Below are 14117 nucleotides of genomic sequence, written 5' to 3' on the forward strand. Positions count from 1 at the left end.
GCTCCTACTTATTAAAACAATAAATGTTTCAATGATCCTTGATGTGTCGTTGTTAGCCCTTAAATAGTTTATTTTAATAATTATCTTCGTTAAAAACGAACTTTATTACTTGTGACTTTTTTATAATACAAAAATGCTGTGTACATGTAAAATGTACAGAGGCCACCCAGCATTGGTGGGCGGTTGGCCCAACACGTGAACATTATCTCACCAAAATTGGATGTAATGACCAACAATTATGCCCAAATCAGATTTATACAACGGTATATTGATTCCCTGTATGTAAAATCCAGAAATGACTTAATATATCTGGTATTAAAGCAAAAATAAGTCATACAATGCTCCAAAAGATTGGGTTGACTTTCAGAAGCATTCCAAACCACAACGATTCCAGGAGTGTAATGAATGAGTAAGTAGTTCTTATGAAAGTATCGAGTGCATTCCACTTGGGACCACGAGTCAGACCGATTAGCGGATTAAAATTAAATAAAGAAACATCAGTTCACATTTGTCAGAACATTTTACAGTAAGTAGGTACTTAACAGAAAATGTAGAGCTACCTACCTCATAGCAATTTTAGTATGTTCATTATTCAATTGAGGGGATTCAAAGTACTTACTTAATTTAGACGGGTCATATTATTAGTCGTAATTTGGTCATTAGCCTTCAGTTAAGATATTTATGTCTCTAGCCAGGTACTAACATAACTACGAGTAAGGGGGCGTCCATTAATTACGTGAGACAATTTTGGCAATTTTTCAAAACCCCCAACCCCCAGATTTGGTGAGATTTTTCCGGACCCCCTCCCCCTCCCCACAATCTCACGTGAGATTTCTTAAAATACATATTTGCAATATAAATAAATAGGTTATCTAAGCTGCGATTAAGATTTAATATAAAAAACCGTTTCTTTTAATTTCTTTATTAAATAACTTTAAATGGTTTAGAATAAAAAAAAAATATCATTATCATCTTAAAATATGTTTATTTGACCCTCTTTCTTGCTGAAAAAAATTACGTGATATTTGTCGAGACCCCCCCTCTCCCCTACGTGAGATTTAGTGAGGTTTTTCTTGACCCCCTCCCCCCCTAAACGTCTCACGTAATTAATGGACGTCCCCTAACATAAAAAAGGGAAGTACATATATTAATGGCATGGTACCGCGCAAGAGACTTTATAATGGTTCCTTAGTTCAAAATAAGGTCCAATCCCAAAATACGGTGAGGTCGGTAAGGAAAAACTCGAATCAACACAACGTATAGTCACACTGGCATGTAAGTATGGTAAATTAGCAAAAAATAATGGTGAGACACCGCGGCGCAGACGCACGCGGTTTCTTTCAATATGACCGCATCGCCCCGTATCATCCTGTACGGTCGGTCATGTACGAAGAAATAGCAAAGACATATAAAATAATATGTAAAAGGTAATGCATCCAAAATTTATATTGACTAACATAGGAACGACAAAAACATAATTATTAATGCGCGCATGTAAGGCAAAATTAAACTTAGTATTTTTACTATATTCTGCAATGCTACTTTTACTTTTTGATAAAAAGACAGTAGGTCTTGGGGCATGTGAAAATCATGAATTTTATGTTTTATAAACCATCACCTAGGCTCAACATGTCCATAAATTAAATGGCGCTCTATCATTGACGATAATAAAGCAAAACCCGGCCATTTTAATTTAATAACTTATATCGATTAATAACTTTATCATCACTTTATTATCTCCTGATTTCGTATGCACAGAAACAGCTAATTAACAATCTCTGTGATAAATTAGTAGAGGAATGTGAATCACATAATCATATCCAATGATTCATACATGAATGTATGGCGCATCGGAATCAATGGAGGCCTGTATTATGGGTATTTTGATACAAAGCGCTTCATGTGGCCAGTGCAAGGCTGCTGACCTCACGTTCCTGCTCCCGACCCGGCAAAAAATGACGTCTAAGTACCTATATCATGCGATTTAATGAACACATACTCGTACGTACGTACGTACGAGATTAACACCCGTATCACAAACATTATTATGAGGTCTCACAGTACGGGTGGACGCACAGGGTGACACATGAACCAATCACTTTAAGCCACCAGCTCGCACTAAGCGTTTCGATGACTCTTTTATAATGCGAACAGCTAGGGACTGGAGGAACTCGCTGCCTGCTGCTGCTGTGTTTCCTGAACGCTATAATCCGGGCCTTTTCAAGGCGTGAGTGAATAGGCACTTACAGGGCAGATATGTACCATCCTAGACTGCATCTTACTTAACACCAGGTACGATTGCGGTCAAATACCTGCCTTGTCCTGCATAAAAAAAAACATCATTTGAGAATACGGGCGAAAGAGGGTTTTTCAGGAAAACTTTAAGGCTGGGTTGCACAGTACACCATCTTACTTACTTAAACGTCAAAAATTATGTAGGTATCTTACGTATACTTAAGTTATCGTTATAGTTACGGTTAAAGTTAGGTGGTGCAACACAGCCTAAGAATTCAGTATGGTTGCAATTTATAATGTGACATGCATTGATTGACGTCATGTAATGATACAGAAAATACTTCAACTTCCTGAAATTTAGACGCAAAAGTTTCATTTTGAAACGTTTCTGTTAAATGCAGCTTGTGCTCCACTATCGTCATAACAGTCAACTTTTAAAGGTAACGGAAGAACAATACAAACATTTCAAGACCAAAAATCGTACAGCTGTGGCCAAAAGGTGACTTCAATCAGGACTTCAAATGTAGAGTCCTTTGATGTGGCACCAGCATTATGTTTATTGGTTTATGTGTATTGAAATAAGCTTCCAACAAAGTGTCGGTGAGAATAGGTTACGTTCTATGTAACGTTCATGTTTGGACTTTTAATCTAAAGCAAAGGAAAAATCTTAGTATCAAATTGTGGTAGAGCAATAAAAACAATTGTAATATTTTAACTATTATTTATTTAGGTGGAATTCTTTAGTAGGTATTATTTATAAATCATAACATAGCACTTAAAACTAAACATTTACATCTTTGTCTTTATTTTTGTTATTTATGTACACAATAGTCTCTCTCGGTTTTAACAGTACGAAGTATACAAGAAAGCACATATAACTTAACAACATGCTAGCTAGTATCACTTTGACAATAAAATCCTTCCACCAATCGTGGATGCCTCTGTCTAAGCTTGCCCAAACACCTGTGAACACTACAGTCTCTATGGTGCACACTATGATCCAGAACACATGCCACACTCTTACGTGGCGAAAACGGATTTTAAACTCCATCAAACAAAACAAGTAAACAAAAGCTAGGAAAATATAAAACCCTCGTCTCACAGTGCTAGCTTGAGGCACTATTAACAGCAGTAACATCACCTGGTAATGTGAGAACAAGATCATCACTGATGCTATTATTGAAGATTTAATGAACACAGCTATAGAGAGCAAACGAGATACGAAGAAAGCGTACCAGCCTAGATAGTGCACTAGTGCAGCCGTGGCATCTTGAGGCTCAAGGCCTCGCATTCTGCTTCTGGGGACTCGACGAGGAATATCTGGTTCCTCTTGAATGACTTCGTCGTTGTATTTTCTTCGATGTGGAGCCGACAACCATGTTGGTAGAGACTCAGCGTTTTCTACCATTTTCTCCGCCCATACGGCTAAAGAGCCAGGCCTTGGTGCTGGTATAATCGGCGGTGGGATTATTTCGACTTTCTCTATCGTATATTGCGACTGAGTGTACGTTGGTCGCCGAGGTGCCACTCTATCTATAATTGATATTGGCCGAACGTATTCATCATCACTATTCGACTGGGGTGATGACGGTGAAATTGGAGGAAGATAATCTGAACTCACATCAGAGTCATAGTAAATATCATCGTAATATATTTCCTGTTGTGTGCTTCTAGGAGAGAATTGTATCAAATCACTGTTAGCTTTTGTTCTTTCATCGCCAGACGGAATGGAAAAATTAAATTCCAATGACTGTTTCTGAATGGTTTCGTATATAGGATCAGGATCTTTGTTGTTATCTTCAATGATAGGGGTCTTTTCATCATTTACGTCTTTGGTAATTAAAGCCTTAGAATTTTTGTTCCATGGATATTTACGACCGTTTAATTTTTCTCTTTCAAATCTCCTGTACATCGTGGCAGTGGAAGACATTCGCATACAAGAAACTATTACGCTCACCGCCTGCATTGCAACTGTAAAAGATACATTAAAGTGTCAAGAAAAGGATTTCAAATTGAATGATGAGCATGGATGATGAGTAAGAGATTTCTATACCATATCGAAAGGTGATGGCATAACTTTACCAAATCCCAGTCATTTGCACTCTGCGATCAAATTGGCATTAATTGGTAATTATCAAAATTAATAATACAAACCTTTACTGTACTCAGCATTGGAGAACCGTACAATCATATCGAGAAGGTTGACGATCGCATGAGGGGCAGCATGCAGGAATGCCTGCAGGAACAAATACAGCTCAATCGGGGAGGAGGACCTGGCTCTGAGTATTGCCTCCATCGTCCGTTCTTTGTCGTCCACGTACGCCGCGCATACTGCTTCCATCCACCAGAAGATTAAGTAGCAGTACCTGATAAAACAATTATTCATTCAGCTCTACATAATTATATTTTATTTCTTTCAGCTAAATATCTATCCCATCAAAAACAATACTTGTCAAAAAAACCAAGTCTCGCAACTCAGTTGTTCTACGGTAAAAAGTTGTGAGATCCATGTAATACCAAGTCCAGGCCAGGAAATCTTTAACGTTTTACATAAATATATTGACTTGGCCATCGCATGAAAACACGTGTAAATTAAATTATTTAGTGCGATGGCCAAGTCAATAATTTATGTAAAACGTTAAAGATTTCCTGGCCTGGACTTGGTATTACATGGATCTCACAACTTTTTACCGTAGAACAACTGAGTTGCGAGACTTGGTTTTTTTGACAAGTATTGTTTTTGATGGGATCTCATTTCTTTTTGTATTTTGTAGACAGCAGTTATGTATCTAGAAAACTGGACCGAAATTGAAAAATTTTACTCGACTTGGCGGTTGCACTACCGTGCCCCCAAATATTTTAGTTTTTCCTTGATTCGTACACCAAACACTACTTATATTCCAAATTTGAAGCTTCTAGGTCTGCTAGAAGTGCCTTAGAATTTTGATGATCGGTGAGTCAGTCAGTCAGTCAGTGAGTGACAAAATTAAGAAACTTTGACCCGTTATAATTTTTAAACTACTGGTTCAAATTGAATGAAATTTGAAATATACCGTGTCTTTACAATGCCTGCATGGATACTGAAAATTCAGTCTTCTAGTTTTATCCACAACGATGATACAGGGGGTCGAAAATGGCCTGAATTGCTTCGAGAAAAGGATGGTACGGCCGTGCCGCTTTTTTGCTCGACTTGGTGGGGGCACTGCCGTGCCCCCAGATTTATCAATACGAGAAAGATCCTTTCGAAATCATATAATATCGGTAGGTGGTACTTATAAGGTTTATACTCGGTGGGTAATTGACTGGTTATTGCTAAAAGCTATTTATGAGGTAGCATGTAAAAAAAAACAATTTTTAACCCTTATATTGGTTATAATCTTCACAACGAGAAGAACGATATCCAGCGTTGTGTGTAGGTACTTATTGCTATCAGAATCTGGTGTTTACTGTATAACATGCAAGCGACAGCAGGTGATTTTAATATTTCGTAAACATAATTATGTTCGCGATCAGTGATGGTCCACGTGTAGGTAAATGTTTTGATTTTAAAAATCTTAAAAGTGTAACAAACTTGATCTACCTATGTACCAACGAAAGGCCACCATTCCAGCCACAGGACCTCCACCATTGAACAATTGTATTCAGCGCCTTCCTGCTACCTTTATGTGCTACGCTCCGGCTCCGCTTGCTGGTACATAGCCTCCACTCCAGAACCTTGCTGTCCCACACAAAGCGCAAGTACCTACTACTTACTGTCAATAAAAATAACTTTTTAAATTGACGCACCTGCCTATCGCAGTCACAGGAAAAAAAAAGCAGTTGGCCAACTGCCTGGCGATCCACTTCAGGTCTTTCTTAGAGATCGTGACCGAGAAAGCTGCACCCTCCTCAGTCTGCAACCCTGGCGGCGCGGACGCCAGGCTGAACACCAACGAGATGAGCGCTGGGCAGGTGATGAGGATGAGACAAAACGATCCGATTCTGTTGATAAATAACAATTGATCCTAATCAAAAGTAGTCGTTCCTCAAAATCCTTTGTTGTTTAAACGACGCGCGCGCGGCCTTGTAAAAATCGTTAAAACACGAGCGCCTGATAAATATTTACTATTTTTTCCCAATGCGGTTGTTGAGATTTTATTATGAATGAGATAGGAATTAATAGAATTAATAGCTCATATTATACAGCCAAGATATTGTTATTGTACCTACCATTAATTAGCAAGACCTTATTTAGGTAGGTAAGTATTTACATTGCATCAGCAAAGACAGCGCAAAGTATCATCACATTTTCCAAATACAAATTGATGAGAGTAGAGGTATATCGACTCGTGCATATCGATTTTCTACTTATTAGATTACTTTTATGATTTTATAATTTACCGCAATAAAACTTACACCTTATTGCCATTTTGAAAATGTTCGAAAACGAGCGCGAAGTCGAAACACATCAACGTTAAGTACACGAGAAGTCCCCCACAGGATGGCAGCACACGATGCAGCAGCAGGGTCTGCCATGCCGGAAGCTTCCATCCCAACACCTCCCCCGATACCTCTTGGTCCAACTCGCATACTACCATAGCTTCTTAGTCACACAAACAGTCATTGTCACAACAAATCGATAACGTTGCTTCACATCACTAAATTTCAGCACTTTCCACAGTTTCACTTATTTTTGAGAAAATTATCTTCGTTTGTTTCAGAAAAACGCAAAATATGAAACATGTATGGATTTTTTGTTCTCCACACCCATTGATAGTGAAACTGATAAGATTGTTGAGTAAATAGATAACGCGATGACACAGTTTTTGTGAAGGTAAGTAATCCTCAATTCTCCGGATTCCGGTTCAATTAAATTACCTACTTAATATGTATAACGGGGATTGTTTTTCTATTGTGATACATTTTATTAATGAAAACCACATACTTACTTATTAAAATAGTTTGTAGTTAGTTGTGAGGAAATCAGAGACCGAGGCTTAGATCGGTTACATACTTGCTTACCTAGGGCTAAAACTTGATGAGCAATTAACATCAATGAACATATTCCTGTATTTATGAGAAGTTATTAGAAAAATGTATGTTGCCAATAGGGCGCGACTTTTCTGAATACTTTGCATTAGGAAAGTCGCGCCTTTAAAAAAATGACCTAAATATCATTTTTTTTAATTTGTAAACATTAGTCCCATTAAACCCTCGTAGTACGCTAATTATGATTGTGTTATGTTTTTTCACCACAATAGTCAACCGGACGCCGCTTGACGCAGTATTCGAACCTGCGTACCTCGGATCCCGATTCGGCTAGTCTTATACCGACACCATTGGGCTATAGAGGCTACTGGCAATAATTTGAACAGAAATTCAGACATTATATAATAAATATAAAATTACTCTGTAAATGTTCTTGCTGTAATATTACTGTGCCGTTTCAATAACCCAACATTAGTCAAAACATATAAAAAGTACTTCGTGGTCAAAACAAAAAACTTGTTTTTTTTTTTTTGTTTCGTTCTCTTGCAGGAAAAGGCAAAGGCATTCGCCATACAGCCAAGTCTTCAGTTTGTATTCACGGAGACGGCGCGAGAGAGAGGAAACATTTTCATTTTGAAGCCGACTGAGTAATTTCCCTTCAATATTATTTTTTTCCCTTCAACTTCGGCTTTGAATTTCTTCAAATTTCTTCTTTAGTGGTAACTGTTTTTAGACTACAACAATGTGTTTCGGACCGGTATACAATGTTTGACATTGACATTTAGTCGACAATATTTTTTGACAGTGGAATATAGTGCAATGCAGTGAACTACAACCGGACAACCGGATATAATATCGCACCCTTAATAATATAGGGGCACAACTCAAAATTTTTGGTTTTTTACTTTTTGTACTAGAGAGGCATATTTTCGTCAGTTCTACAAGATGGCTTTCACAGAAATCGAAAACAATGATCAGATTAAAGAGTTCTACATTTTGTGCCCCTTCCATGCTTTCATCTATCTTCCCGCTAGAAGGGCTGAATCAGAGACATGCCGATATTTGTCGAATCCGGCCCCCGCGACTGTGGTCCAATTTTGAGTTGTGCCTTTGTTTGACAAACTTTTAAGTAAGTGTTAGTGAGCTAAGTCTAATTAATTCCATATATTTCTAATAATATGTTACATTTTCATTTTTATTACATTGATAAAGTCCTGTTAATCATAGAAAATTATAAAATATAACTTTAACTTTAGTTAGGCGGACCATGGATGGGTGTTTGTAGTTAAATTTATAACTCTCCTATAAAAGTAATTTGCTTCTTGGTATTAATTTTCATACCTATTGGTTGATTTGGTACCATTTGAAAGAGCTCGTGAAGCACTTTCAGAATCAGTAACTAGTTTTTCGACATCTTGTATAGTTTAGAAATAATCGAGTGAGATCACTTATCGTTCCATATGTATAACCACCCTGTATAATCCGGCTGTAACTCCAGGTCACCTAGATACATTCCATAGCAGCTGTAATAGACACTTAGGTACATACATTTACCAATTTTGGTGATAAATAGGCATTTTGTATTAGTTTTTGTATAACGCCTGAACAAAAACAAAGGGTAATATTTTGGTGTTATACATAGATTTCGAATATAAAAAATATATAATTTAACTAATTAAGACATGACAAAAAAACTGAGGTATGTCTCGTTTTTGTCGGGCCTGGGTCACAAATGACCGTTCTTCTTTTATTCTGAAAATCGCTTTTTGCCATCTTGAAATATTTTAACTTGTTGTGTCGAACCTGTTATAATATTGAATACCTCTTGTTTATACGAAAAAGGAATAATCCTTGTATTATGGGCGCGCGTTAATTTTCATGAAAAAAAATATTATTACCAAAACAAGAACAATGTTCATTCGGACTCGGGTATGAGTATTCTTTGGGTTACAGTCATTTCATGACACTGATTCGAAATAGTGAACTGACTTTTTAAAAGAACCGGTTCCACAATTGTAGGTACAACACTATTTCAAAAAGTGAGGTTATTTTGAATGTCAGTTCAGTCAGTGTAAAAGTTGCAACTTATTTTTAATGATTAATTAATAGATTTGATATAAATACAATCATGCTAAGAACTACTGTCTTGCGAGCTTGTGCTCGCCAGATAATAAACACGAGAACTGTACAGAATTCAGTGGATAGTGCCGCAATCCGTAGGCAAATACATTGCAGTGTTTGTTCACAAAGTCCTCGGCAAATACCAAAGTCAAACAATGTCCCTACTCCTGCAATGGCTAGTAAATATGAAATTATAAATGAAGATAATTCATCAGTGATCCAGAATACTGCCGAGGAAATACAGTCAGATAATCCTTACCCAATACTCAGTGATGAATTTGATGGAATTAATTTGAAAAGTATGTTGTAATCGTGATTGCTTTTATTTAAGTGGTGTAGTTAATTATTAAATTTAATTCGATCTTATACTTTTACAGGGGGTGTATCAGGAGTCTTTGAAATTGAAGATTTAGTAGAATTGTTGCAGAGAGAAAATTCAAAGGACATATTTGTAGCAAATGTACCACCGGAAATAAACTATGTTGAGTACATTTGTATAGTCAGTGGTCAAAGTAAACGACATGTTTTGGCACTTGCAGAGTTTGTAAGAAGAGTATATAAAAAGAAGTGCTTTGAAAGTGACCCTATACCAAGAATTGAGGGAAAAGAATCCAATGAGTGGATGGCTTTAGACTTAGGTTGTATTTTCGATATGTACTAATAATATTAAACATTATTTTTTTAGTCTTCTGTTAACAATATTTCTTGTTTTTATCATTTCAGGAAACATAGCACTTCATATTTTCTCAGACTCAACTCGTAAAGTTTATGATTTGGAAACACTTTGGTCAGTGGGTCCAGAATTTGATGACCTGACAAATAAGAAGAGCACTAGTACTGATATCTTTGAAAACTATAGTGCATTATTAAGGGACCTGAAACCATTAGAATAAAATAATTAATGTAATAAAGGATGTAAATAAATTAGATTTGACTTTATTATTCATTAGTATGTATACATAGATTAATGGTATAATTAAAAAACAATTAAAAGTCTCATATAAAATGTTTACTTTTGCTTAAAATTGTAATAAAGATACATAAAGTATTGATTGTATATTTCAATCACAAACTAAATAATGTAATATTAAATTAATTATTGTTCCATTAAAATAAAATATATTGTCATCATCATAAATTATGACTTAAACGGAATTAGTGATGTCTAATTAACATAGAACAAGACTAATTGTATAATTTCAATAATTGAATACATAAAACAACAATTTGGCATAAAATTTATAACTAGCTCGAGAGTTTCTAAATGCATTTTTACAATGTAAAATTATATAAAATTACAGCTGTTGACTAAGTAAAACATCCATACCACAATCACAAGATTCATATATCAGTCAAAATGCAGTAGCACATTCTAACAATCTAAAACACTAAATAGCATAGTTTAGGAAGCAACCTATTTTTTACATTAGTGCTTCTAATAATATGTTAATCAAATAATAAAATGGAAGCCAATTTAAGTTAAATACAATCATTATAATAAAATGAGTAAGTAGCAATTCAGTAATTAAATATTACTTGTAAATTAAAAACAATTATTGGACCACATACAAGTCTTTCATTATTAGTGAATACAAAGATCAGTGTTAAAATTTGCAAATCTACAAAATAAACATAGTAACATTAATTATTACATAAAACATTGATTTTAAAATAATACTAGCTCAATCCACTTTCTGATTTTCAAAGTTGAGCTTTGACATGAAACCTTACACAACAAATTTTGCATCCAATTCTTCTCTCATTTGTGACAGGAATTATTTTTTGAAATATAGGTACATCTTACTTATTTTATTCGGAACTAGTATTGCACCAATTGTGAAATCAAAAATTTTTGTTTGAATATTTACCAGTATAAAATGAGCAGAAGAGTCATCATTTAGTGAAATGAAAAGTTACACATTATAAAAATTGACAATCTTACACTGTTATTCTCAAATCTCAATCAAAGCTGATGGGGTGGTAATTTAGAATGGAATGTATTGTAAATTAGTCTTTCGTACATTTTTTCAATTTTGATCTTCATAATAAACCAAATATTGTGGGTTTCATCATCATCACCAAGTTATTTATGAAACATTGACTGTGAATTAAAACACATTTATGATGTTCCTCTTATCATAGATGTTCAATTCATACGTTCAAATCAGTTTTTGCAATAAAAACCAAGACTTGGTGCAACATTCCTAAATACAATACATCCTTATAAAGTACACAAATATTATCAAGTAATTTGTGATTTCAATTGAATCCAAATTTGGCTCATGACTATTAAGTTATGACAATATGGCCACACTTCGTCTCACCCCAGCACCTGAATTTACATTATCCAAGCTTGACCACTTCTTAATGCCATTCTTTACTACTTCCGCAGCAATTTTATCTTCCATGACCCTAGACATTGCCTCCAACTTTTGTGCCCTTTCTTTGCTCAAAGGTTCACTGGGGAAAGCCAGATCATTAGCTTCCGCAAGTGTGCGAAGATCGAAATAATACTTAGCATACACACTAGATGGTACATTAATATTGAATTGTAACATTTCTAAAAACTGCCTTTCCAGTTCATTCATGTCTTCAACAGTGATATCTTTTAAAATTTGACAGTAGTCAACATTCCAAACTGCTTGATCGTCCCACACCTTGCTTGCAAGCAGTATAGCACCCAAAACTATCCTCTTCCAGTTTGAGGGTGCAATATCCAGCTCAGCACAAATAAGAAGTCTCTCTAAATACACCAAAGTGATAATAGCACATTCTGCAGTCAACTGAGCAGCATTGAATAAAGTTCTTACAAATTTATAAATCTGCTTATGTTCAGGGTTATATTTATCATAGTCATCACTGACCCCTTCTTTACTGAGAGGATGAAGTTTCTCGTCAAATATGTCTAACCTGCGCTCGGAGGTTCTATGTTTAATGTGATAATAAATTGCCAATGCAACACATTTTACAGTATTTTTCAAGTTTGGCTGAGACACAGTACTATCATCTAAATATATAGTAGAACAGGAACTGCTTTTCTTGAGCTTGTTATCAGCAATTTGGTGTTGACTACGCTTTCTAGTCATACCGTTTTCTATTGATGCTTTAGAGCGCTCCATGAATATAGTCCCGGCTATGGGATCTTGAGATGGATCAATATCTCCATCATCAGGTTCCCTTTCGCTGATGTGTTGGATATTGTTAGAGCTAACCTCTCCCTCCGGGAGGTAGTCCTCTAGTTTGACAATATCCTTCCTGATCGGCGATGGACTTCGATAACAACAGCAACTGTTTTGGTTACCCATTTTGGAATGATAAACAAGGACCACTAAAGACAACTTATTACCATTCTACACGTACTATAACACCTTTAGACACACTTAAATAGTATGCCGATCCACAAGAATGACGAAGGCCCATAATATCTGAAACAATAGCAAACTGCATAAATAATCTATAACATTAACCAATATTAACTTAGATGTAATGTTCGTTTGCTTAACTAGGTTCCGTACCTTAACATTATAAGATCTTCATATTGCATTAACACATATTTTAAGAAAATGTAAAAGAATTCTAGATTTTAAAGCGGAATCACTCATTCATCGCTTTTTGACTTTTTGACGTAATTCTAATGTCACTTTTTGAGAACCTGAAGAACAGATTATACAATCAAGGTTAAAATAACGGTAAATGACTAACGGGGTTATGTAGCAATATTTTAACGTTAATGTTAGGCCGCTGGAATCCATCATGATTAAGATTTAAACTTATTTAACTTTTTAATCATTTTAGTTTTTTAGAGTTTTAAACGTTATGTAGATTAAAAAATTCTAAATAGTGTATGTCATTCAAATTCACCATTATCTAGACAAAGTCATAATATTCTTGGTAGATTTATACCACCTCTGGGCCCCCCGATTGCGGTAAAAATTTTCAGCTGCAATTGCAAAACGATTGGACGACGAATGAAAGTCAGCTGTTTTGACAAATCTGAGCCCCGATTACGGTAACTTTTATAACGTCTACAATCCAGACGCGTTTCTGTTTCTGCGATACGATTGGTCAAAACAGCTGACGTACGCTGTTGAACGACCAATCGTATCGCAGAATCGAGAAGCGTGTCTGGATTGTTGACGTTATAAATTACCGTAATCGGGGCTCTGAGCCCCGATTACGGTAATTTATTTACTAACGCTTCTCGATTCTGCGATACGATTGGTCGTTCAACAGCGTACGTCAGCTGTTTTGACCAATAGTTAGTCAGCTGTTTTGACCAATCGTATCGATGAAGCGTATAATGTACCGTAATTGGGGCTCTGTATCGACTGTATCGCGGTGTACAACTTTGTAGCGATGGGCGATTATTACTAAATTAACTGAATTATTTGAATGGTATCTATAAATCGAATGTATTCGTCAAGCAATCGCAGTCAATAATTAATAATTGTTACTTTTTTCATTATTGGATATCGGGGATTTGATTTGATAGTGACTAGTGTTACTGTTAAGTATAATGTAGGTACTTTTGTTAGTTGTCAATTAAATATTTTTTCTTTCTTTTTCTTCCTTTCTAAATTGTAAAGCAGAATAAATATTACTGAATTGTAAAGTACTTTGTAAAATTTGCAAGATATTATTATGTCGTTGCTAGCGCTACCGCGCGTCCAGCACATGTGACTTTGTAGATAGGTAAATAGATTATCATTCGATTGTCGATTATTATTCTATTTTTTTTACGAATTACTAAATTGACTGTTGAAAGTTTGATTGGTCGATTATCGATTTATTCG

At 35.5% G+C, this 14117-nt stretch overlaps 3 protein-coding genes across 3 annotated transcripts; 1 reads left to right on the forward strand and 2 right to left on the reverse strand.

Moving 5' to 3' along the window:
* Nucleotides 1–2949: 2949 nt before the first annotated feature.
* Nucleotides 2950–6992, reverse strand: LOC114366740 (uncharacterized). The gene is made up of 4 exons (XM_028323705.1): nt 6631–6992; nt 6022–6216; nt 4390–4601; nt 2950–4206 (listed from the first exon to the last, which is right to left on the reverse strand). The coding sequence occupies exons 1-4, from the start codon at nt 6810–6812 to the stop codon at nt 3017–3019; spliced, it is 1779 nt and encodes a 592-aa protein (XP_028179506.1). The 5' UTR covers nt 6813–6992; the 3' UTR covers nt 2950–3016.
* A 2259-nt stretch (nt 6993–9251) lies between these two features.
* RsfS312 (ribosomal silencing factor RsfS-like protein, 312) lies at nt 9252–10251 on the forward strand. Its single transcript, XM_028323383.1, has 3 exons — nt 9252–9623; nt 9702–9962; nt 10048–10251. The coding sequence occupies exons 1-3, from the start codon at nt 9332–9334 to the stop codon at nt 10215–10217; spliced, it is 723 nt and encodes a 240-aa protein (XP_028179184.1). The 5' UTR covers nt 9252–9331; the 3' UTR covers nt 10218–10251.
* Nucleotides 10252–11345: 1094 nt separating this feature from the next.
* Nucleotides 11346–12975, reverse strand: CycY (cyclin Y). The gene is made up of 2 exons (XM_028323371.1): nt 12840–12975; nt 11346–12749 (listed from the first exon to the last, which is right to left on the reverse strand). Exon 2 carries the CDS (start codon nt 12627–12629, stop codon nt 11619–11621), a length of 1011 nt encoding a protein of 336 aa, XP_028179172.1. The 5' UTR covers nt 12630–12749; nt 12840–12975; the 3' UTR covers nt 11346–11618.
* Between the last annotated feature and the right edge of the window lie 1142 nt (nt 12976–14117).

Source organism: Ostrinia furnacalis, unplaced genomic scaffold (genome assembly GCF_004193835.3).
Source record: "Ostrinia furnacalis isolate ACB-3 unplaced genomic scaffold, ASM419383v2 OfSCF0069, whole genome shotgun sequence".
Taxonomy (NCBI): domain Eukaryota; kingdom Metazoa; phylum Arthropoda; class Insecta; order Lepidoptera; family Crambidae; genus Ostrinia; species Ostrinia furnacalis.